The sequence below is a fragment of the Thamnophis elegans genome, chromosome 2 (assembly GCF_009769535.1).
Source record: "Thamnophis elegans isolate rThaEle1 chromosome 2, rThaEle1.pri, whole genome shotgun sequence".
In the NCBI taxonomy this organism is placed as follows: domain Eukaryota; kingdom Metazoa; phylum Chordata; class Lepidosauria; order Squamata; family Colubridae; genus Thamnophis; species Thamnophis elegans.
In genome coordinates, this window is record NC_045542.1 from 72,717,119 (window position 1) to 72,741,063 (window position 23,945).

Here is a 23,945-nt window from a genome sequence, read left to right on the forward strand (position 1 = left end):
TGTGCAGGCAATAAAACGAATAAATGCAGAGTTGCTTGCTGTAATAACTGACATGTACAGATAGATAAGATTACTTATTGAAAATCAACATTCTTGAACAGGAAACACTTTGCCAGTATTACTATATGTGAAATAGGAACCTCTATTCCCCCAACCTTAGAATAAGTGGCATCACTTCAATGTGCGAATTTAGAACATACAAGACAAAAGAGCACCGCTGAAGGAAACTAAAGGCCCAATAAATCCTGCATAAATGCATACAATATGTTCATTACTATGATCAACGATCCATTCAAATCTTAAAATGGCCTAAAACAGAAGAAAAGAAGCAATTACATCCTCATATCTTTTTCAATATCTGCCTCTACTTGTGTTGTTGGATTAGTACAGCATAGTTACAGTGGAAATTTTTGCAGTACATAAATGAAGACAGTTATGGAAACATTACAACTTACAAAAATAGGTCTATAAATATGTATGTATGTATGTATTTATATATGCATACACATTCATATGCATGGATATGGAGCAAGCTCCATGCTTTCTATTGCTCTTATATGCTACCAACAATCTCAGGGATCCCAGAATGCTGAGAGTGAACTACAGTAAGGCGAGAAAACTTTCAGAAGATTGCAATGATGGCAAAGCTCTAAGGCAAAGTACCCACGCTTTAATGCTTTGTAGTGAAGACCATATCTCTTAAGTAATAACTAACATACCAACATTTGAGATACAGAAGTGTTCTGTCCCCCCTTCTCCGCTCGTTAACAGACGACAGGCAGACAAACGTAAAAGGAACTCACTTTATCAGTTCTCAGCTCAGACTGGCTGCGAGCCCAAAAATAAACATAAATAAAGTCCCTGACGAGATAACAGAATACCAAACAAAACTCTTACAAAGCAATGCACTTCTCCAAGTGCCCCCTTGAATCAGGGTTACAGAAAGCAAATCACTTCTCCAAGTGTCTTTCAAATAAACCACGACCGATGATCAATGAGCGTTGAATGAATGTTGACTCCTGCAACCAGGGCGTGGCACCATCTGTCCTTTTATCACCAGAAGATGCCACTAACGAGCCCCAGCTGCATTGTTAATCTTGCATCCCGAAAAGACTCACAGGAGACTTCTGCTGAGTCACAACACAGAAATATATATATATATATATATATATATATATATATATATATATATATATATATATATATATATATATATATATATATATAAGCTTTTTTTTTTTTTTTTTTTTTGCTAGGATAAGAATCCTCTCTTTTCTATGCTACATTGATGTCCAATCCAATTTTTCTCAATTACCCTTGGTGGAAAATATTTCTAAATTGTTTCCTTTGCTGATGCACTTTTGACATTATTTGTTGCACCTGTTTAGGTGGGGAACCACACTCCAAAAGCTTGCTGTAAGTGAAGAATAATTAAAACTATATGAATTAATGTAATGATTCTCCATGTGGTTTGCTCCCTGAAGAAAGATCCAAGCACTTCAGATTGTGTCATTCTTATAAAGTCGGTCCACCTCCCCCCGCCCCAGAATAGTCAAGCAAGTCCTCCTAGCATGAAAAAAGATCAGTTAAGATCCATGTGTCATCTGGAGATGTTTTTTTTATTTCTAAAATCTTTCAACGTGATATGCTGACCTGTATAGTTGGGTAGGCAAAGGCAAGCGTAATTGTTTATCCCATCCATACAAGTTGAGTTGTTCTCACAATCGTTATCTTCACAATCATCTGGATTCAGTTCACATTTCTTCCCTTCAAATCCAGTAGGGCAGGAACAGCTTTTAACATAGGAATAAAGGAGATGTTTGATTATTTAATTGCTTATTTAGTATCCTATGACTATCACTAAGTGTTGTATCTTCTGTTTCTTGATGAATGTATTTTTATGTACACTGAGAGCACATGCACCAAAGACAAATTCCTTGTGTGTCCAATCATACTTGGCCAATAAGAATTCTATTCTATTCTATTCTATTCTATTCTATTCTATTCTATTCCATTCCATTCCATTCCATTCTATATGAAATATGAACATTAACTGGGATTTTGGGCTAAAATGACTTAGAAACAGGAACTGCATATGCAAACACACGTACAAACAAGAGGGGAAGTCTCTTAAAATCAAGGGATACTAAATTAGAAAGTTTATGCATATTCTAACTTCAGCATATAGGCAAAGGTTTCTCAGACTGAGGTAATATTTCATAATTTAATATTTACATTTTATCACAGAAAATAAATCTGAGGAGCAGGACTGTAAAAAAAGGGATAAGAAGACACCATTTAAAGAAGAATAGTGGATCATTTAATTAAGACACATAGCTACATCTGGGATTGCCCAGATCTTTTCAATTCTGCCATATGATGCAGTTTAGCAATTCAATGGGCAGATGACAAGTCCGGATGCATACAGATGGCAGATCAGCTTCAGTGAATTTTGTAGTTTGTTCCAGATTCATGCTTCACAATTCTGGCAGCACACATAATTGCAGATATATTCAATTGTTTTTTTCTGGATACCCAATAAGAAGGCCAATTTATGCCTTAGCAGTAAATCTTTCCTGGATTATGTAACTTTAGGCATCAAGGTTATTTGTATGTGTTCTATTATATTTTATTGTTCTGTTACACATAGCCACACAGACACAGATGCGTGCATGCGTGCGTGCGCGCACACACACACACACACAGACACAAAATATCCGTAGTGTTTAGAAGTAAACATGTATGCAGTAGAAATAGCAGGAATAGGGGTTTTTTTTTCTGAGTCAAAACTAAATTGGAGAATACAGCTAAAGTGTGACAAGCATGACTTGATCCAAGCCATATTCATAAATCTTAACAATCTGGCATTATTTATATAATAATGTCAGTTGTACTGAACTTTACTGATGAACTTAAAGGTAATAAATATTCTGATGATAATTACTTCTGAAAATACCAATTTCCCTGTTATAATTTTATTATGAAAACATACTGCAAAATGAAGAAGAAATACAATACCATAAATGTAACCATGAAATATTGTAAGGCCTGGGTGGAAAACTATGTTTTAGTCCCTGTTGTACCATAACAAGAAAGGAATTTGCTTTGACTTCAGTCACCATTTCTTCCATAATATGGGATCCAACCCAGAAAAAAGAAATTAGTATTGGCAGGTTCTGCAAAAGGTACTTGTACATACTTGTACAGAAGGACTATGTGGAAGAGGACATATTTTAGGCCTAAGATATATGTTAATATATATATACTTGCATGTATACTGCATTGTGTATAATAAAATCCAATAAAATCTCCCAATAAAATCCATTGATATCTCCTTCCAAGGGGCACTTGATCTGGCAACCATTTGGAGTAGTCTTTGAGGTTTACCTGGTGGTCTCTTTGCCACAGCACAAACAGGACAATTAGCAATGTATATATGTATGTGTGTGTGTGTATGTGTATGTGTATGTGTATGTATGTATGTATGTGTGTGTATATGTGTATATGTGTGTGTGTGTGTGTGTGTATATATATATATTTGGTGTTATATTTGTGCTGATAAATAAATAAAGGGAGACTAGTATAGATCTATTTCAAGCTATTTAGCTCTCATCAGCTAGCCATACCCTTACTTGGATTCGAACCTGTGCTATATTACATCTTAGGCAAACGTCTTATCCATTAAGCCACAAGTTCTCCTCCTTATCAGCTGAAGCCAGGGAAGAAGGTATATATTTAGTGTCACAACCCCTGGTAAGCCCCAATTATGGGAGGAAGCTAACAGCTTCCATTATCTGTCAAGCGACTTGTCACAAGAGTCCATCACGACAGAAACCCAATATTTTTACTGTTGCCTTTGTTACACATTTTGTGTTATATTTGTGCTGATAAATAAATAAAGGGAGACTAGTATAGATCTATTTCAAGCTATTTAGCTCTCATCAGCTAGCCATACCCTTACTGGGATTCGAACCTGTGCTATATTACATCTTAGGCAAACGTCTTAGCCATTAAGTCACAAGTTCTCCTCCTTTATCAGCTGAATAAAAATATTGGGTTTCTGTTGTGATGGACTCTTGTGACGAGCCAATTGACAGATAATGGAAGCTGTTAGCTTCCTCCCATAATTGGGGCTTACCAGGGGTTGTGACACTAAATATATACCTTCTTCCCTGGCTTCAGCTGATAAGGAGGAGAACTTGTGGCTTAATGGCTAAGACGTTTGCCTAAGATGTAATATAGCACAGGTTCGAATCCCAGTAAGGGTATGGCTAGCTGATGAGAGCTAAATAGCTTGAAATAGATCTATACTAGTCTCCCTTTATTTATTTATCAGTACAAATATAACACAAAATGTGTAACAAAGGCAACAGTAAAAATATTGGGTTTCTGTCATGATGGACTTTTGTGACGAGCCGATTGACAGATAATGGAAGCTGTTAGCTTCCTCTCATAATTGGGGCTTACCAGGGGTTGTGACACTATATATATATAGTGAGTGGAAGTGTGACCTTCCTCCCATACTTGGGCATACCAGGGGTTGTGACTTTAAAGTATGTATGTATGTATGTATGTATGTATGTATGTATGTGTGTATATATATATATATATATATATATATATATATATATATATATATATATATATATATATGCATACAAATATATTTGTATATATTTGTATGCATACTGCATTGACCTTAGAAGACAATAAATAGTTAGTGAAACTGCTTCAACAGGGACATGTATAGAATTTTCAAGAGACATTGCCTATTTTTTGTGCAGCTCTTTCCAATTTACACAATAGCTTCAAATGCTGTTCCAAGAAAAGCATATTACAACAATACAATTCTCAGGTTTTTGCACAAAAGACAGGTCCTTTTTCCCCAGGTGGGGATGTTCTATGTTTATGAGCTGAAACTCAAAAAAGACCATTGTAGCCACTATTATATGGCTGTTCAACATTAGTGATGGGTTAGGGAAACTTCTCCCACTGAAAATATATGACTTTATTTCTTTGTGTTCATGTTTGGGTGGTTTTTTTGGTCAAATTTCCCATTTTCATTCTTCATTTTATTTTTTCTGTTATTTTGTTTTTAATGCATTTTTATTTGTAACTGCCTTGGGAGTCAGAAATCATAGCTATTTAAATAACAACATAATACTTAAGAGAAAATTGGAACCTTATCTGTCAACTCTTAAAGTCAAGCCCCCAGCAACAGCAAAAGTCCTGCCTTCTCCATGTTTAGTTAGGATTGTTATTTCACATTTGCTGCTTCACTGGTTTGGAGGCCTGGGAGATGTGCAGTCCCAGTTTCACAGAAAAGGAAAAAGAGAACATAATCAAAAATGAAAACTGGTAAGGTGAGAATCTGTGATTCCCAGCCTAGAGTGGTTATTATGCTATTATGAATCAACTACCTATGCAGGCTGCCTTGTACCCATTGATTCAAGTAGAAAATTTGAAGAACTATACATTTTAAACTTTGTATCCCAAACATAGTTACTTTTTTTTAGAGTGAAATGGCCATTGATTCATTGGTGAGGGTTCATTATTATCGGTAAATAAAGGTACTAATCTACCTGTAAGTGCATCTTCTGCCAATGACTTGGAAATCTTTGCTTTTTGAACCCTGCTTTGAGGCCTGGTAGTTTGACAGACTTTGCTATAGTCTTTACTATAGCAAGTGATCAGATGCCTAGAGATCATGAATGTAGACTCTTTAGGGATTCTACTATCAATGTAGGTGTTAGTCTCTTGCTCTAGTTCCAAAACTAATCAGTGACACATATGAACTGAAACAATCTAGAGGTGGAGCTCAAAGGAGGGATTTTCTGATTCTCATTCTACTAAAAAATATTTTGTAAACAAGAAGCAAATGGCAGAAATCTTCAAGGTTGGGAAATAAGCATCCATGTAGCCACTGATTCAAATAGGAGGAAGGAAGAAGATCCATATTTTGGAACTAAAGGGAAGGATTCCTAAATGTTGTGAAGTGAGAACTTTTAGGTATGGCTTCCTAATTCTCTGCAGTAAATCAACTTACCTAACTTTCTTGAGTCTACTTGGGAATATGGAACAGGAAACATCTAATCATTATACGTGGGAGGCCTCGCATTGATATCCCAACATATGAGGAGATTCAATCACAATCAATAATCCTCCCTCATTACCAGTCTGCAAAAGATTCTGAAGTCATTGTGGAAGCAACTGCAACAGTTGCAATCCTCCCATATGAAGTATTTCCTTTCCTTATCAGTATGGGAATCTGACCAAATTTACTGCCTTCCTCACTCAATATGAATTGTACATCTTCCTAAGATCAAATTACTTCCTTATCAAGTGAACCACCATGGGATTTATAATTAGCTTAATGACTGAATGATGTGTAAAATGAACAACCCAGCACAATTCATATCTAGCTGGTGCAACTGGAACATTTCATGGTACACCTGAGAACTAACTTTAAAGATCTTGTCAAGCAAGTGAGTTGAGACTGTGAAAACCATTGCCTATGACAGGTGAAGCATTTAGAGAGGAAATATATTGATGAGATGGCTATTAGCTCAGGATATGAGCTAGAATGAAAGAGGCAGAACTGACTTCCAGATGAAATAGAGGACACAGTCATTTATCAAGGTGCCTAATTAACTTTGACAGCATTAATTCAGGTCTGCTTGAACATCAACAGAAAAGTAAAGAAATTGCAGCAGAATGCGAGAATATGTTAGTGGGAAGGGTAGACCGCATTATTCTCCTTCATTCCCTCTATCTTCACACAGAGTTTCTCAAACCCTGAATATCAGAAAAAGGAAACGCATCATATATAAAACATCTTCCAACAAAATGGATATCATTGCTTGATCAAAAAGTGTCTGACCACTCAATCCAATATAGCACAGCCAGCAGAAGCTCTGAAGAGGATTCTTCACTGCCATACATCAAAAACATCTCAGAAATCACCAACAGATTATAACCACATGGCATCACCATATCAGACAATTAAATTTCTCCAAAACATCCTAAGTAAACCAAAAGACCCAGCAGCTTCAGAAGAAGAAGAAAGTATATAGTGTATGCAATGTATGCACTGTAGGACAAACTGCTGGAAAACTAGCAGAACCCATCCATGAACACCAATAGAAGACATGATGAAAGCTGCTTAATTTTACAATACATGGACAGAATTAATAATAGTGTCAACTAGGAAACTGTGGGCACCAAAAACCAAGTCAAGTACAAAAGAACTAGAGAATTTTTGGAAGCCCAACACTCAGACAAATTGGCCATCAACAGGCACATAGAGATAAACATACCATTCAAAAGAGAGAATTAAAAAGCCAAAAAGGAAATCAAAAGACCAAATACCTTCTCACCAGCAATCAACACCCAGATAAGCAGGGATTAACCTCAAGATTAACATTAAACCAACAATCAAGAAGCAAACAATACTCCAGAAAAGAAAGTACCAGCTCAGATTTACTTGCTAAAAGCAAACAATTTCCCAATCTAGGAACTACATTCCCACTAACATTGACCAGGCAAACTACTAGAATAAAAAAATGAGAGCAAACCCCACTCCCTACTAGCACTGATGTTTGGTAATGAATCGTCAACCAGGAAACAATCAAGTTCAAAGAGCACTAAGGATCTCACAGACTTTTCATTTTTGTTCAGTGATTATTCGGTTTTATTCTTGGGATCAAGAATAAAAAATATTACTTACTGATTGGTAATACAGAGTTAGCAGCTTAAAGCAATTTATCACAAAATTTACAAGTTACATTCCCTTTCTCCTTTCAAGCCTGTACTCCTAACATTTTTGTTAAGGTGGTGGTTTCCTATCTCCATTCTACTGTATGAATATTACCACAGAACCATGCAATCCTTAAATGTCACTACACTCATCCCTTCATTTCTTAACTCTTAGAATGGTTGTGGAAGGCATGCATTTTTACCAAATTGGATCTCAGAGAGCTCTATAGTCCATTTTTCATGAACAAGGAACATTAATAATTAACTGCTTTTGACTCTCACTATGGGAATTCTGAATATATGGTAATGTTGTTCAAGTTGGTGTGCAATCTCTTGGTCTTTCAAAGATTTATGAATAATATTTTACATGACTTTTGGACAAGATTTTGAAGGTCTATTTAGATGAGTTGCTGATTTATTTAATGGATCCTACACAGCTCAGTTTTGCCAAATCGCCTAAAATTTAAAGCTGGCTCACTTTTGCAAGGTTAAGATAAAGGTTTCTTTGATTTTCTTTTATGAGACTATTGGGACTCTATCAGCTAAGATAGGATTCATTATCACCTAAACCTCAATGTTTCCTTTTGTGAACATGCATTCACTTCTCAAGCCAATCTGATTTGTCCCTGGGAACTGTGTTTCTCCAATTCATATCAGACTTTGAGCACAAACTCCTGGAACTGAAGGGATCAAACAAACATCTGAATAATGACCAAACCAAAATCTTCAAACTACCAATGTCCCTGAACTCAAGTAAGTCTCCTAAAGCTTGCTTAGGCTTTTGCATATGTCAGCTCATGAATTATCTTAACCAGCACTTATATTTTTAGATGGGAACTAGAAAGTAATTAACCCCAAAGTTGATTTATGCAGACCTCTGCTTTAATGTGTATTCTTATTATAAGAAGAAAATCTAACCCATTTATTGAAATAAAATGATTAACATTTGACTTCATTACTGATCATCATTTATTATAAGATTATATAAGACTGCTCTTCATATTAGGCAGAACCTTATATTCTGTCTCCAGTGCTGTTAAAATAAACTTGGCCAAAATAGATTGTGTGTTCTTCACTTCTGTTGGGTAATGGAGAATTTTCCCTTTCATAAAAAAAATGGAAGAAGTAAATTCTCTGAATAATCAATATAACTGAATTAAAAGAGTAACAACAACTGCAAAATAAAAACAAGCAACTGCATGGAAGTTACTCCTGATACATCAGGCACATTTGATTATCTCTTATTTAGCTGACAAGGCAATCCATGTCTCACCTTAGCAAAAGGAACAAGTCATTCCTTCCTCCACCTTTTTTTAGAATAAGTTCAATGAGGTGGATAGCTGTGCAGCAGAACAAATCAGTGCTTTACTAAAGCATATTTTATTAAAGTGCCATAAAATGATGTGATAGGATTATACAGAAGAGCTGCTTGCACTATTCATCTTATAGTGATTGCTCATAAGCCATAATATTGGAAGGAATGGGGATATAACTTTAGAAAGGATGAAGGAAAACAAACTGCTTGAATCAATTCTGCTTAAAGGGCACTCAATCTGTATGAAATATTTTCTTTGCCTGTCAGCTATCTCATTAGAACCAATAAAATATGTCTTCTGTCTGACCTGGTGGTGATTCAAGAGATCACAAGAGGCAGATAGAGAAGTGAAGAAGAGCTGGCACAGCATCTTTTTTGCCAAGAAAAAAGTAAGAGGATAAAAGAACTCTAATTAAATAAAGTGATCCATTAATCATGTCTTCCATTACAAAATCGTCTTTTTCAGGGGCTTATAAATCAGCCATAAAATTGTGTTTTACACAACAACATGGCATACAAGGTCTCTGTTTAGGAGGACAGATTATTTCGTTCAGTTTAGAAGACAAATGGGCTGACCCAGTTGGTTATTTTTATTTTCTGCTACTGTGTGCCACCTGCCTGAACACATATAGGCAGACAATTAGCAGTTTACCATTAAAAACATCGGCTATGAAAGACTGCTATTCTTCACACAATATGTGTTTTCACTGCAAATTTTCATTGTATTGATTTTAATTGCAAGCAATGACAGTACTTGTGACCAGAATTTCTGTTAAGCAATGCTAAATGTACAGTGCAATGCTATGTGATTACTGATGATAATCCTAGGATGCCTTGTTGCCACCATCAAGTTAGGAACCCAGGTTGTCTCCTTGCAACTTTCTGGAATCAAGAAGCAAAGTCACTGAAGAAGCCAGCAGGAAGTTGCAAGTCCTAGCCTTGCAAGCAGGTTTGTGGGCAGGTAAGTGGCTGCTACTGTTGTGTGAAAATACAAAGGGGGCTGGTTGGTGTTTCAGCATGAGTAGGGTGGGCCTTGGAGGTGGCTGCTGCAGGGTGTTAGAGGGTGAAGGAAGCCGTCAGAGTGATTGCACAGGTGCAGCAGGATTTGGGAATTGATATTGCTTGAGGGTATGCAAGGGTTGACATGACAATGTGAATGTGGTTGGGCTTGGGGTGGCTACTTAGGATGCTGGAAAGCCACAACAAAAGCCTGAGGGTAGCTGCTGGTGTATGCGAGGGTGTGTATAGAGGTACAGTGCATATATGACAGGGCTGAAGGTGACCACTGCAGGATATGGGAGTCTTACCAGAACAACTTCCAAACTTCCCTGTTGGCTTCCCCAATGACTGTTTTTGGAAAGCCAGCAGGGAAGGTCATAAATGGCAATCATATGATTGTGAGACATGGCAACCATTGTAAGTGCAAGCTGGTTGCCAAGCACCTTGATCATGATTACATGGCTGTGTGGGGATGCTGGGATAGCTTAACCTGTAATTCACAGTGCCATTATAACTTTGAATGATCACTGAATGAATGATCATTAACTGAGTAACTACCTGTGTTGAACTCATCAATTCACCGAAAATTCTCCTTGGCGTTCTCTTTATTTCTCAGAGAATTCAACACATATTTAGATATTGTATATACATTCTTTTTAATGTGTTATGGATTCAGAGGTCCAAAGAGCTAGAGACTTGAAAAAAATCTGCAAAAAGTACATGAATTCTCTAATGTATTTTCATCATGGGATTGGCATTTCATAAAATGCAAAACATATTTTCTTGTCAAACCAAGGCTTCAATAAGTAAATGTGATCAATTGAAAGGTAGATTCCCAGACATAATGGTGTGACCCAAAATATGGAAAAACAGGGTCAAGCTGTTTGGAGTTTCTGAAGATGAAAATATCTTTGGTCTTGGAGAGTCATTACGATAAATGAGTTATACATTTGAAAGCCACCTATACTGAATTCACCAATTCAACAAAAAACTAATAAAGTTATGCCCCTCCTTCCTCCCCAATTGTGATAAAAATACAGATAGATTAAATATATGATAGCTAGCTAGCTAGCTAGCTAGCTATGAAAGAAAGGAAGGGAGGGAGGGAGGAAGGAAGTGGACAGACAGACAGGCAAATAAATATTCTGGATATGCCTATTAGTATTATTGAACTTGGCCAAATCTATTTGGAGATTCATGTAGCTTCCCAACTTAACTATGCTCCTTTGTATTTGATCAATATCAATGCTATCACCTAAAAGACCATTTGGTCCTGCCTCTACAGTACGATAACAAATTTATATTTCTGTTTCACTCAGAAATTGCACTTCAACATAAGGGCATAACTAAACTGTACAAAATGTAATGCTATTTTAGAATCAGCTCTTTTGGTAAATGTTGATATGGCTACACATATTGGAAGTACTAAATTACATTAGCTTGCTCTGATCAAGTAATTTAGTCTTTGGATGATGTATATGTTGGCCAGATGTATTTGGTTTACAAATCAGCTGTTGTATTCAAGCATATTTTTTTCTACAGCAAATGTTTTAAGGCCCTTTGGCTAAATAACTATATGCACCTGCATATCAGTTGGAGAGATTCAATAGTCCATAAATATTGAACTTATCCATCAACTATGGAACATTAACAAAGTAAAAAAATCTATCAGCTCTGTTCCCCCCCACTTCTTTTGTTCATCATCTGAAGGGGATAAGCAAATATTTTTGCTATTATTTGTCTTAGCTGTAAAATAAACAGAAATTATGTCAAAAGCTATTTTTATATCCAATTTTTATAATAGTCTATATCTCGAGGTGAAAGGCTAAGACCAAACTCTACTATTTTGGAAAAAAAAAATGTGGGAGATGAAAAGGCTGAGCCCAAGAGAGAGGTCAAACTTATCATGTCATGAGTCCCTGCATGCCTGCAAGAGATCTAAGTCGAGCTCATCTTGAATGCCCTCTTAACTCTCACTCATTTCTCTTCACTGTTAGTAGCTCAGATTTTTGTAGAGAATTTAAGCTTTCAATAAATCTTTATACTCATTTGAACTGTCTGAATGTCTTGTATTCCCCGGCGCTTGACACTATATGCATTAATAATTTTCAGGATGTTAGAAATAGCATCCTTTATGTGCTTACTTCTGGAGGATGGAAAGAGAAGGTGTGAAATGGGCATAAGTAATGTTTACTATCAAAATTATTTTATGCCAAATAAAAAGAACATTTATCATTAAATGAATTATGGAATGATGCAGTTGAAAGGGTACATTAGACCAATAAATCCAACCTCCAGCTCAGCACAGGAATTCAGATTAAAGCATCTGTAACAATAGCCTCTTCTTAAACACATCATTGATTTCTGAACTGGCTTGTTCATATTTTGAGCTCATTTTACTAACTTTCAGTTAGATTCTGGCTCCCTGTTGCTTAAGGTCTTTATTCTTTGTCCTATATTCTGAAGTGATAGAAAACAAAATTTTACATTTAATGTAAAACATTTTTTGTATGAATTCCTAATAGGTATTTACAATAGCCATCCCTTCTCTGAGGTCAACAATCCTGTCTTATACAAGACAATAAGCTATTGAAGAGTCAGAACTGAACCTTAGGGCACGATACCTCTCAGGATCACTTTATCTTAACTTTTTCCTACTTACACTTCACCATCTAAGTTGTTCTATTGGTTACTATCAAAGAGTTTAGACTTTTATGTCTTCCTCTGCCCTTTAAATAAAAATGACATCATCAAATCAAGTCAAAATCTATGTCTGGCAAAGTTTGTCTCCAAAACTTCCCGATCATTTGTCCTTTATGTCTGGCAGTTTGCTTTTGGACAGCATCACCTACAGGGTAGCAGCGACCAATAATAGTATTGTTTTAATTCATTCCTCCAGAGCATTGTCAAATTGATTCATTGGAATTTCTGAATAGGAGTGGTTACTTTTAACACAGAGAGGAACTCCTCCTCCCTTTCTCTTACTTCTATTCCTTTGAACAAATCGTATCCTTCAGCTGCTCTGTTCTAATCATGGGTTTCAAAACACCAGGTGTCTATTATACATATGAAACCAAAATTTCCTTCCTATTGTAAGAGTTTTAGCACTTCTTGTTTGTTACCCATATTCTGAGCATTATTATGTAGACATTGGGAGCTAAGAATTTTATGAAGTAATGGGTTTTTTTAAAAAAAAAAGTTAGGTAAGATAATAGGCCCCATAATTGTTCCATTTCTTTCTGCAGTAATCATCCTTATCTAAGGTCAAAGAAAGCAATAGCAATAGCAATAGCAGTAGACTTATATACCGCTTCATAGGGCTTTCAGCCCTCTCTAAGCGGTTTACAGAGAGTCAGCATATTGCCCCCAACAATCTGGGTCCTCATTTTACCCACCTCGGAAGGATGGAAGGCTGAGTCAACCCTGAGCCGGTGAGATTTGAACCGCTGAACTGCTGATCTAGCAGTAGCCTGCAGTGATGCATTTAACCACTGCGCCACCTCGGCTCAGAGTGAAAGGCATACTGTTTAAGACTTCCACCTGATCCCATGCCTTTTACTGACACTGTTGTGGCAGCATGTTACAAGAACAAATATGAAAAGCAGTATTACCTGCTGTTTGGACCCTTTATGCAAGCTAAGCACAGCATGAACAGGAAGGGTATCAGAATGGAGTTCCAGTCAAAACAGAGTGAATTTCCTGGCTTATGTCACCACTCTGCTATTATTTAGAAGATAATTTTTCTTGTCTGTGACTACAGAATCCTTCAAGTTAAATCACTTGGCATTTCATCTGGGAGAATGCTTTGGCTTACATTTATAAAAGCAAAGATTTGACAAGTTTGGCAGCTGAGCATGTGTATTAATATGTTTCACTGGGAGAGAGAAAGATATATAGACAAATATAATTTCTTTCACAGGCCATAACAACAGAACATTCCGAAGACGGTTTTCCTATAACATTTCATGCACATCAATGTTACTTATGGATTATCCCCCAAGATTTGATTAATTTTGAAGCACAATGGAAAAAGAAATGAACTACATGAGAAATAGAACACCAGAATTCTTTGTAATTGGATGTTGAGAATAAGACCACCCGTTGGCCCATACTGATATCAAGAGACAGAAAATATTCCTTCCAATCTCTGTTTGCCTAGCTGTTTAGCTGTTTATTTATATATGAAAAACTTCTTTCTTACAGGATCAATCACAAGATTATGTATTTCTGACTCAGGCCATCAACTTAGGATTTCTTATCTTCCTGGCTTGAAGCTTAAAATGAACTTAAAATGAATACCAAACTATGAGTTTGATATCAATACCAAAAATGTCAAATTTGAAGCTGCTTGTGGAGACTTTGGATCAAAGGCAGCATGCATTTATTTTTGTCTATATAGCTTTCGGAAAAAGGCAAATTTATTTATTTATTTATAAAATTTATTGTCTTACCACAAGATAACTCTAGGCGAATGGAGAAAAATAAAGTTATTACTACTTGACCTTGTCTTGTCTAAATAGACAAGGGATATAGAAAATAGCCTGGATAATGGTGAAGTAATGTGAAAATATAGTAGGAAATTTGGTGGAAGGGAGAAACCTAGATATTTCAGGAAAAGGTAAGCAGATCAACGAGTATCCTCAGTTATTTTCTGGTTGAAGCATGAACAAATAAGTCAAAGTGATAGCAATGGTGGACCTGCAATGCCAGATCCATTAGTGATAAAACACTGATTATTCTGGATGAACACATTGATTTTTCATGTACAATGGACAGATAACCGCCAATGGAGAAATCTCTGGAAGAGTGAAGGACTGGTCAAATTGGCCTGAGATAGGAGTCTAATGAATCTGGATATCTCGGCAATAACTTGCCAATAAGAGAGTGCCTTTTAAAAACGAGTCCACTCTCACAGCCTTGTCTATGAGGTAATTAGAGGAGTTTCTTCTGCAATGCTCCCCTTTTTGAGTTTTGAAGTGTGTGTATGTGTGTATGGTAATCTCAGTGATTAACTACAAATTTAAAATAGAGATACTAAAACCATAAAATAGCTATGACAGCAAATAGGTAAAATAACTAGAATAAATATTAACAGTTAAAGCCCTATACAATGCAATGATTTTTTTTAAAGCTAATAAAATAGTTAGGCCTAATCAATTGAAGTTTCTTTATTAGATCCCAAGTATGCATTACTGTGGTCACCCTGGGAGATTACCAGTTCATGGACCATAGTTTCAAGATCATTATATTCCAGAAAGGGTAAAGTTGGCAAATCAACAAAAGGTGTTCCTTAATCATTACTTCAATCTAGGAAACCAAAGAGATATTTGTAACCAAAAGTCTTCTTCGTGGAGGATGAAATCCCATTCAGAATGGCTGATCTATCATCTCCCTTGAATTATAGACCCTTATAATAAGCTTCTTTGCCGTTTCTGGATTCAATTTCAATTTTTCTCTCATTTATCCTATTACTGTTTGCAGACAGGCATTCAGAGGAGCCACACCGGTTCCTGAAAAATAAATCTTGATGTCATCAGCTTACTGATAGAACACAACTCCAAAACTTCTGATCCCCTTCAGTGGTTCCTTGTAGATAATTAAAGTGTTGGAGATTGAATAATGGAACCATTACAAAACTATGTGTTTCTTCCAAGGCAATGATATCAAAGGAAGCTGAGAGGTCAAAAAGAACCAACAGGCTGTGCTCCCTCTGTCAATTCCAACACAGAAGTAATACATTCACCTAATCAAGGCAATCTTAATTATGCAGCCTAATTGAAGTCATTTTAAAATTGTCAAAATAATTTGCTTCCTGCAGGTCTGCCTGCAGTTGAAAAGCACCTATCAGCTACCTGTCTAACTATGGCAGTTACAGACTGGCTCATAATCACCCATCTTTGAGGGATCCAGGCAGGCTTCTTATGAAGAGCACTAACAACTGATACACTTAAACAAGGATATGTTCTGCTATTTCTTAGAGTGAGATTGTAATGGGCTGTAAAAATAATCTTGAGGAACAGAGGGAGACTCAGATCCAAGACAATGTTGAGCAAAAGAAATTTTAAGTTGAGAAGCAAGCTGAGAAAGTGTTTCAGGCAGGCTTGACCCTGTCTAGTTTTCTGAAAGATAATGGAGGAGTGCATTCAGACTTGCAAGATTCTGTTACCATAACTTCATAAAAAATGTAGTATTGGCATTCTTAACCTTGGTTTCCTAGTCTGGTCTACTTTGAAGGACAAAGATGTAAGATGTGAATTACAGCATCTTTAATATTCTACTGGCTAGAACCTATGAGCCACCTTTGAGAAATATCCAGTGGTGGACCATATTGTCCCAAGAATCTGTCCATATCCACAGATATCACATATTGAAATGTATCCTCTTTAATTGTACAAGGAGTCAGTAGATATACTCATAGTTGGCTTTTCATCAAAGGTGACATCAGGAGTGGTCACCAGAAGTATTTACCTCAAAAACCTCACATAAAGTGTTACAACAATCCTCTGAGGATTTTGTGAAATAATTCTGGGACGAGGAGACAGGAGTACAAGTTAGACTGCTCACAACCATGCATGACCTGGGGCCAGGATAAATGAAAAACTGTGTTTTTCCAAGTTACATCTACTTGGGCACCAGAGTGGAAAGTCTGGGTATATTATAGGTCATATCTATTAAGGTGACTCCCTCCTTTTGGAACATCACTCCCCTGGAAATAAGGTTGATCTCCTCCTTGATACATTTTGGGAACTCTATGAAGATATGATTTTGTCAGTGGGCTTGGGGATCCTAGGATGATTTGCAGCTGATCAAGTGGCTTGTAAAAATGCATTTGTCACTGCCATTATGTGTGTGTATGCGTGCATTCTGAAGCTTTTATATAGTTGATTTTTAATGTGTTTGCTGCCTGAAGTCATCATGTATGAGTTAGGTGGCCCTATAAATTTATTTAATAAACAAATAAATAAATTTAAAATAATTCTGTATGCCTTGCGTTTGTTGGTGCAATAAAAGCAGAGGAAGAAGCTGCAGTTTTGACCCACGTACAGCATAAGCCTGCACACATACTTAATGCTGTGCCGGGTCAATTCAAGTCAGGACCTGCAGTTCTTTCATGTATTATAGGATCATCTTTGAAGTATGTTGAAAAACCAATTTAGAAAAACCTTGTCAGCCCTTCTATTCCAGGTATAAAACTGAAATTGACAGAATCATTTGCAGAACCAGCCCAAACACTTCTGAGACCTCTTAGAATCCAGCTGGATTCTTTGGGGCAAGCTACCCTAAAAATGCCACTTTAAACAATCTACAATGAAATCAGTGAATGGTTTGAACTTGGAAGTTGTAGGGATTTAATAAGAGAAGTGGCAATAGATAAAACATATATTAACAGTTTAATATAGCACCTGTCTGAAAATCTTTGAAATCATTGCTTTGTGCTCAGAAAAGATTTGACTTACAACCTCTTGTAAAGAACTGCTACATCGCACTCTCATATGCTCCAGAGCACATCATTAGAATCAAAATGGGATGGCTGCATGCACACAATCCAACCAACATTGACCCAAATATAATTCTTTGTTTCAGATGAAGGTCTTGGTAAAGACAAAGCGAAATACTTTTAAGTCCTCAGGTTTTAAACAGGAAAGATGTAAGTGCATGTATAGCTTTCTCATTCAAAGCGGTTGGGCCAATGATTTACTTTGCCAATCTAGACCATGCTTTAGTTTAATTTCTCTGGGATGGTTTTGTACAGTAGCTTTTTATGCATCGAAGTAATGAAAACAAGTTGCTTTATCCATTGCTTTGATTTTAACCATGCTTAGTTATTGATTACCTGAATCCATCTTGATTTGTGTCAGTAGGATGGCAAGTTCCCCCATTCTGGCATGGATTCTCAATGCAAGCATGAATAGGTGTGCTGCAATCTCGACCCTATCAGTAAAAATTAAACAGAAAACATTAGTCATTTTCTATCACTGACAGGAAAGTTCACTCTGTTTTCCTAACCTGGCCTTCATGGGCACAAAGAATATATCCTTCAGCATCAGATCATCTGTTCTTATTCAGTGAAACTATTTTTTTTCCTTATAAAAGCAGTGCAAGACAGCAAGAAGATAATAAATACATGAGTACTTGGAACTGCATGGTGAAAGACATTTTATCATCCAGTTTTTGAATATGTGGTCCATATTATGTCCTTGTAAAGTATTCAATAAAAACAATAAACATTTATATGAAAAGAGACATACAGCCACTTGCTGAGTCTTAGGCTGTTGAGTTAATCAACCCCTCAGCAAAGTATCATCAGTTAGAAAAATTGCCTCTTCAAAGTATGTTTGTAAAAAAAACCGTGCAGCACTGGTTTTTACTTTATTGTTGAGTTAAATCATCAGCATCCTTTTCCAAAGACAGTATTATTTCTTTCTAACAGAGATTTCAGGATGAGCTTCTCTGCTTACAGAACATATTGTTTGCAGACTGATTCTTTGCATGTAATAGAGGAAGAGGTTCTGATAGTCAATGCTTGGAAATAGAAGTCATATTAAATGTAGTATGAAACTGCTATAAAGATGTAAAATAAAATGAAACCATTGTCTTTTATAATATTCAAATCCATTCAGGTAAAGCTTTGGTTGTTCATGTTTTTACAATTCAGACAAAAACTTTAAAAATTTCCAGAAGTTTTTTTCCCTGAACAATTTAATGTATATTAAAATACAACTTTATCCATGTTAGGGTCCCCTTTAGCTAAATTGGCTTTACTCAAAAAGGGCTATGCATACTATGGTATATACAAAATAAAATTGTAGCTAAAGGTGCAAGCATGTTTACATCTCCTACTATATTTTCTTTACTTTCTTTAGCATAGAGTCCTGCTAAATTATATACTTTATTTTATAATCAATAAAGGTACATAAAAACAAGGACTATTCTTTATGAATTCTCCAATAAGCATTGTCATTGCTAAGAAAATGTCTATATATCTAAAGAGCATCCTGGTTAGATAAGACTATTTATTTATTTATCTAATTCATGCCCTGCCTTATATAGGTTGGTATGTTCAACAACTCAAGGCAACATATATAACATCTCTCTTCCCATTTTCCCCACAAGAATAACTTGCTTAATAAAGTTTGATTAAGAAAGAGTGAATGATCCAAAGATAGGATAGGATAGAATAGAATAGAGTAGAATTCTTTATTGGCCAAATGTGATTAGACACACAAGTAATTTGTCTTTGGTGCATATGGTGTCAGTGTACATAAAAGGAAACAATGGAAAAAGAAAAAAAATACATTCACCAAGAATCATAAGATACAACACTTAATGATAAGATTACTAATAAGCAATCAAATCATACTACAAACACACAGAACAATATGAATTGTAAAAATACAAGCAACATGGTTATAGTCATAAGTGGGAAGAGATATGTAATAGGAAGGATGAGAAGAATAACAGTAATACAGTCTTAGTAAATAATTTGACAGTGTTGTAGGAATTTGTTGTTTAGCAGAGTGATAGCATTTAGGGAAAAACTGTCCTTGTGTCTACTTGTTCTGGTGTGCAGTGCCCTATAGCGTCATTTTGAGGGTAGAAGTTGAAACAATTTATGTCCCGGATGTGAGGGGTCTGTAGATATTTTCATAGCCCTCTTTTTGACTGTGCAGTATACAGGAATCAATGGAAGAAGGTTGGTAGTGATTGTTTTTTCTGCAGTTTTAAATTATCCGTTGAATTCTTTGTTTGCCTTGTTTGGTTGCAGAGCCAAACCAGACAGTTAAAGAGGTGCAGATGACAGACTCAATAATTCCTCTGTAGAACTGAATCAGCAGCTCTTTAGGCAGTTTGAGCTTTCAGAGTTGGCACAGAAAGAACATTCTTTATTGTGTTTTTTTAATGACATTTTTGATGTTAAGTGTCCATTTCAAGTCTTGAGATACAATAGAACCTAGAAACTTGAAGGTATTTACTGTTGATACTGGGTTGTATAGTTATGTAAGAGGTGGTAGTATAGGAGGGTTTGTCCTAAAATCTACTACCATTTCTACTGTTTTGAGTGTGTTTAGTTCAAGATTGTTCTGATTGCACCACAAGGCTAGTTCAACCTCCCATCGATATGCAGATTTGTTGTCTTGAATGAGACCAATCACTGTTGTATCATCTGCAAACTTCAGTACTACTTAACAGAGGGATCTTTTGAGATGATGACATTGGTGTAAAGAGAGAAGTGGGGAGACCACACAGTTCTGGGGGCTCCTGTGCTAATGGTACAGGTATCTGATGTGATTTTGCCTAGCTTCACCTGTAGACTCCTGTCTGTTAGGAAGCTTATGATACATTAACAAGTGTGGTCGGGTACAGTTAGCTGATTTAGTTTAGTTAGAAGAATATCTATTTAGTTAGAAGAATAAGATACCTAGTCAGCAACCATTGGTGGGAGCAGACTAGGATCAGGTTTCTCCCATACCAGCTCAGACATAACAATATTCTCTAAGATAGATGAAAAAAGTCAAATGAATGATTTCTAATTGAAGAGAGGATGTCCAGATAAGGAATGGGATTGAAAGATGGAAAGTAAAAAATATATAAAGAGAGGGCATGGAGAACTGAGATATTTTAGTATCTCAGTGCACACTTGAAAATTATTTGGAAAAAGTAATTTGGATCTCACGCAAAAACAGTACTTCTTTGCTATTTTCAAAAATAGCCACACCATTTTCAGGCTTCCCAATGAGCCTGGGGGGAAAATGGTGGTGAGGAAGAAGTACAGCTTTAATAATTACATTAATTTTAAGAGTGGACTTCCTACGCACGTCTTCCAAATGTTTTTGAATCATGCACATTCCTGGCTTTATTTCCTTAGTTTTTTCTCCCTCAAGCAAATTTAAAAATTCCACCTCAAACCAATAGTTTGGTCCAGCAGTCTCCAATCTCCCAGTGGATGGGGTGGATGCGAGAAGGGAACTGACCTATGCAAGCTGTGGGGTGGGGTGTATGTGTGGGGCTTGGGGATATCTAGTTTAGTCTACTAAAAAGAATCAGTCTGCAAATAACAAAAATTTCCTTCCTACTGAAAAAGGAAATGTTTTTGTTTTCATGCTCCACAGTTAATACATCTCTTAACTTCACTGAGTAAAGGTATATCTCAATTCTAAAGCATTCTTTTCTTACAGTTTTAAAAAGCCATTTCTGAAAAATCAGTTAATTATGGGAAATATGACATTGGAGAAAAATCAAAGAGAAAAGTGGTTTTCACTATAATTTAGAAGAATTTGCATATATGTTTTTGGATATATGTTCTTTTATAATTTTTTTGGATTGTATACTTTTGAAGTTATTTTCATGTCTATGACATTTCTAATAAATAAAATCCTTACAAATGTGCAAGGGCACACGTTATTTTATTACAGGAAGAGCGCTCGATTTTATAAAGTCTCTAGCCTCTATTTCCTAATGCTTCCAGATTTCAAGTCAAAGAGAAAATTGTCTAATCCACATTTTAATCGGCTTTCAATAAGGTTACCAAAAGTATATTCATGTAGGTTTAATGTAAATGGATGGATCAAACATTTTTAAAATCATTGCTACCGTGGTGCAAGAATACTATATATATTTGCTATGTACTGCTGCTTTCTACCACTGGATCTCTATTTAAGGTTTTATGACTTTATCCAGCATATCCTATTGAATTATGTCATCTCTCTGGTTTTAATCATATCATTTCCTTTGTAGTAATGCATGTGACTGAAAACCTGCTGTGATTATCAAATTATATGTTTCAGAAAAAGATAGAATTGCCTTGCCATTGAATATTCAATAAAATCCAGTCTTGCCCAGTCATACTTGAATTAAGGGTCCCACAACCTATTGATATAGCTGTGAACTTTTCCATAGAAAGTTTACTCCATATCTACATCAAACAAGGAATAACAATGCTGAGTGGGTATGTTTGAGATAATTTATCAAGGTAATAGATTCCAGATGAACAGCCATGTTTGAAGCTGACTGGTGAGAAGGAAGAAAGGCATTGTTAGCAAATTAGCATGATATTTTAGTGGGGAACAGCTTAGTATAAAAAGAATGCTCTTTTCATAACATTCACATCTGAACTTGTCAAGTCACTTTTGTTCAATAATGTATAGCACAATTGTAGAGATATTTTTCAGATATTGAAGAAAGCTTACTTAGATTCATACAATGTTCCTTGTATTTGTACTACTGGGTTTTGATGCTGTTTTTCTTCTTCTATTTTTCCAGCCCTTAAGATCTGTAAGCATTTCACTTCTCAATCTTATACTGTCTTTAAGCATACATTATACAAATGTAACATCACAGGCATAGGAATTATTTGTTCTGCTTTGTAAAAATCTCTACACACTTCAGAAAAAATAAATGTTTGAGATGCAGGACCACAAATAATATCATTGTTTATTGTGCTGCTCAAACAATACTCATTTCTCTTTAGTGCAATCTTCTCCTATGTATTATGTGATTGTTGGGGACAATATGCTAACTCTGTAAACTGCTTAGAGATGGCTGTAAACCACTAGGAAGAGGTATATAAGTCAGTGGTGGGATTCAGCCAGTTCATATCACTTCGGGAGAACTGGTTGTTAACTTTCTGAGCAGTTTGGTGAATTGGTTGCTGGAAGAAATCATTAGGGCAGAGAACCAGTTGTTAAATTATTTGAATCCTACCACTGGTTTAAGTGCTATTGCTATTGCTATTCAATACTGAATTCCATCTATTATCAGTTACCCTACCTTGTAGCCAAATGGACAAGTACATCGGTAAAAATCCACGGGATCATTGTTGCAAGTCCCATTATTTTTACAGGGAGTAGATAGGCAAGGGTTACATTTGGACACAATGCTGATGTCAACAGCTCCTGCAATAAAACAAGAATACATATGAAAAAGTTTGACAACAATTTAAAACATTTTCAAGTGATCGCCTCATATACAAGTACATAACTCAGAGTCTTTGGTGCATGGTCCATATAAACACGTGCATAGAAATACATTAAAAAAATAAGAAATATTCTCTTGGAAGTTTAAGTGCTGCTACTATATTATGTATCAGTGACCTTAGTGCACTTCAAGTACAAACGCTGTGCTGGAACAAAGCTAACTTGTAAAAAATAGTATCTTAAGAAGGATTCATTTCATCAGGCTATAAAAGCAAAATGAATGAAAGAAAGAAATGTCAGCCCTTTGAGGTAGCCTGGGTCACGAAAGACTAGAAACCCCACACTTTTCTGTTTTAAGAAAATGCTAAGGGTTAAGGTCATGTCTTACAAATAATTGCCACATTTCTTTCAAGGCCATCCCTCTACTATCTTTAGGAGCATTCTGTCAAGGTAAAAATTATTTTATCTCACAATGGGGAAAGGGGAACTATGTATATCACCATTTGCTCCTGTAATGACAGAATGACTGAATAGATAAACTAAAAGTTAGTCAAGCAGAGAAAATAAATCCCACACATTTCAAACATAACCACTATTGAACTTGAATGGTAAACTTTATTCACTTTGAATACATTTTTAAATCCACAATTTAAAAAAAAATGATATAAGTTTGATGTAAATTTCAGTAAAATACTGAGTTGAAGATATATGCTTGTCATTATCCATCACACCCAAATCTTTTCTTATGGATCAGCTGGATCCTTAATATAATTGTCACATGGGTGGCTCTGTTATGATCAGTGGGGAAGAAAATGGAACATCACAAATACTGGAAATATCCCTTAATACTGTATACAGAGAAACACTAGATTTAAAGGCAACGGAAATGCAAAATTAAAAGAAAGCATCATGTATATATCACAGTAATGTTTTTGGAAACAGAATTTTTAGGCAAAAGAGAA

At 35.8% G+C, this 23,945-nt stretch overlaps 1 protein-coding gene across 1 annotated transcript in view; it reads right to left on the reverse strand.

Annotated features, from left to right (window-relative positions):
• The window catches only part of SLIT3 (slit guidance ligand 3), a 506,804-nt gene that overhangs the window by 56,733 nt on the left and 426,126 nt on the right, over positions 1-23,945 (reverse strand). The window contains 3 exon segments of the mRNA XM_032210926.1: positions 1,654-1,793; positions 17,904-18,001; positions 22,838-22,962. Coding sequence (XP_032066817.1) covers positions 1,654-1,793; positions 17,904-18,001; positions 22,838-22,962 — 363 coding nt within the window.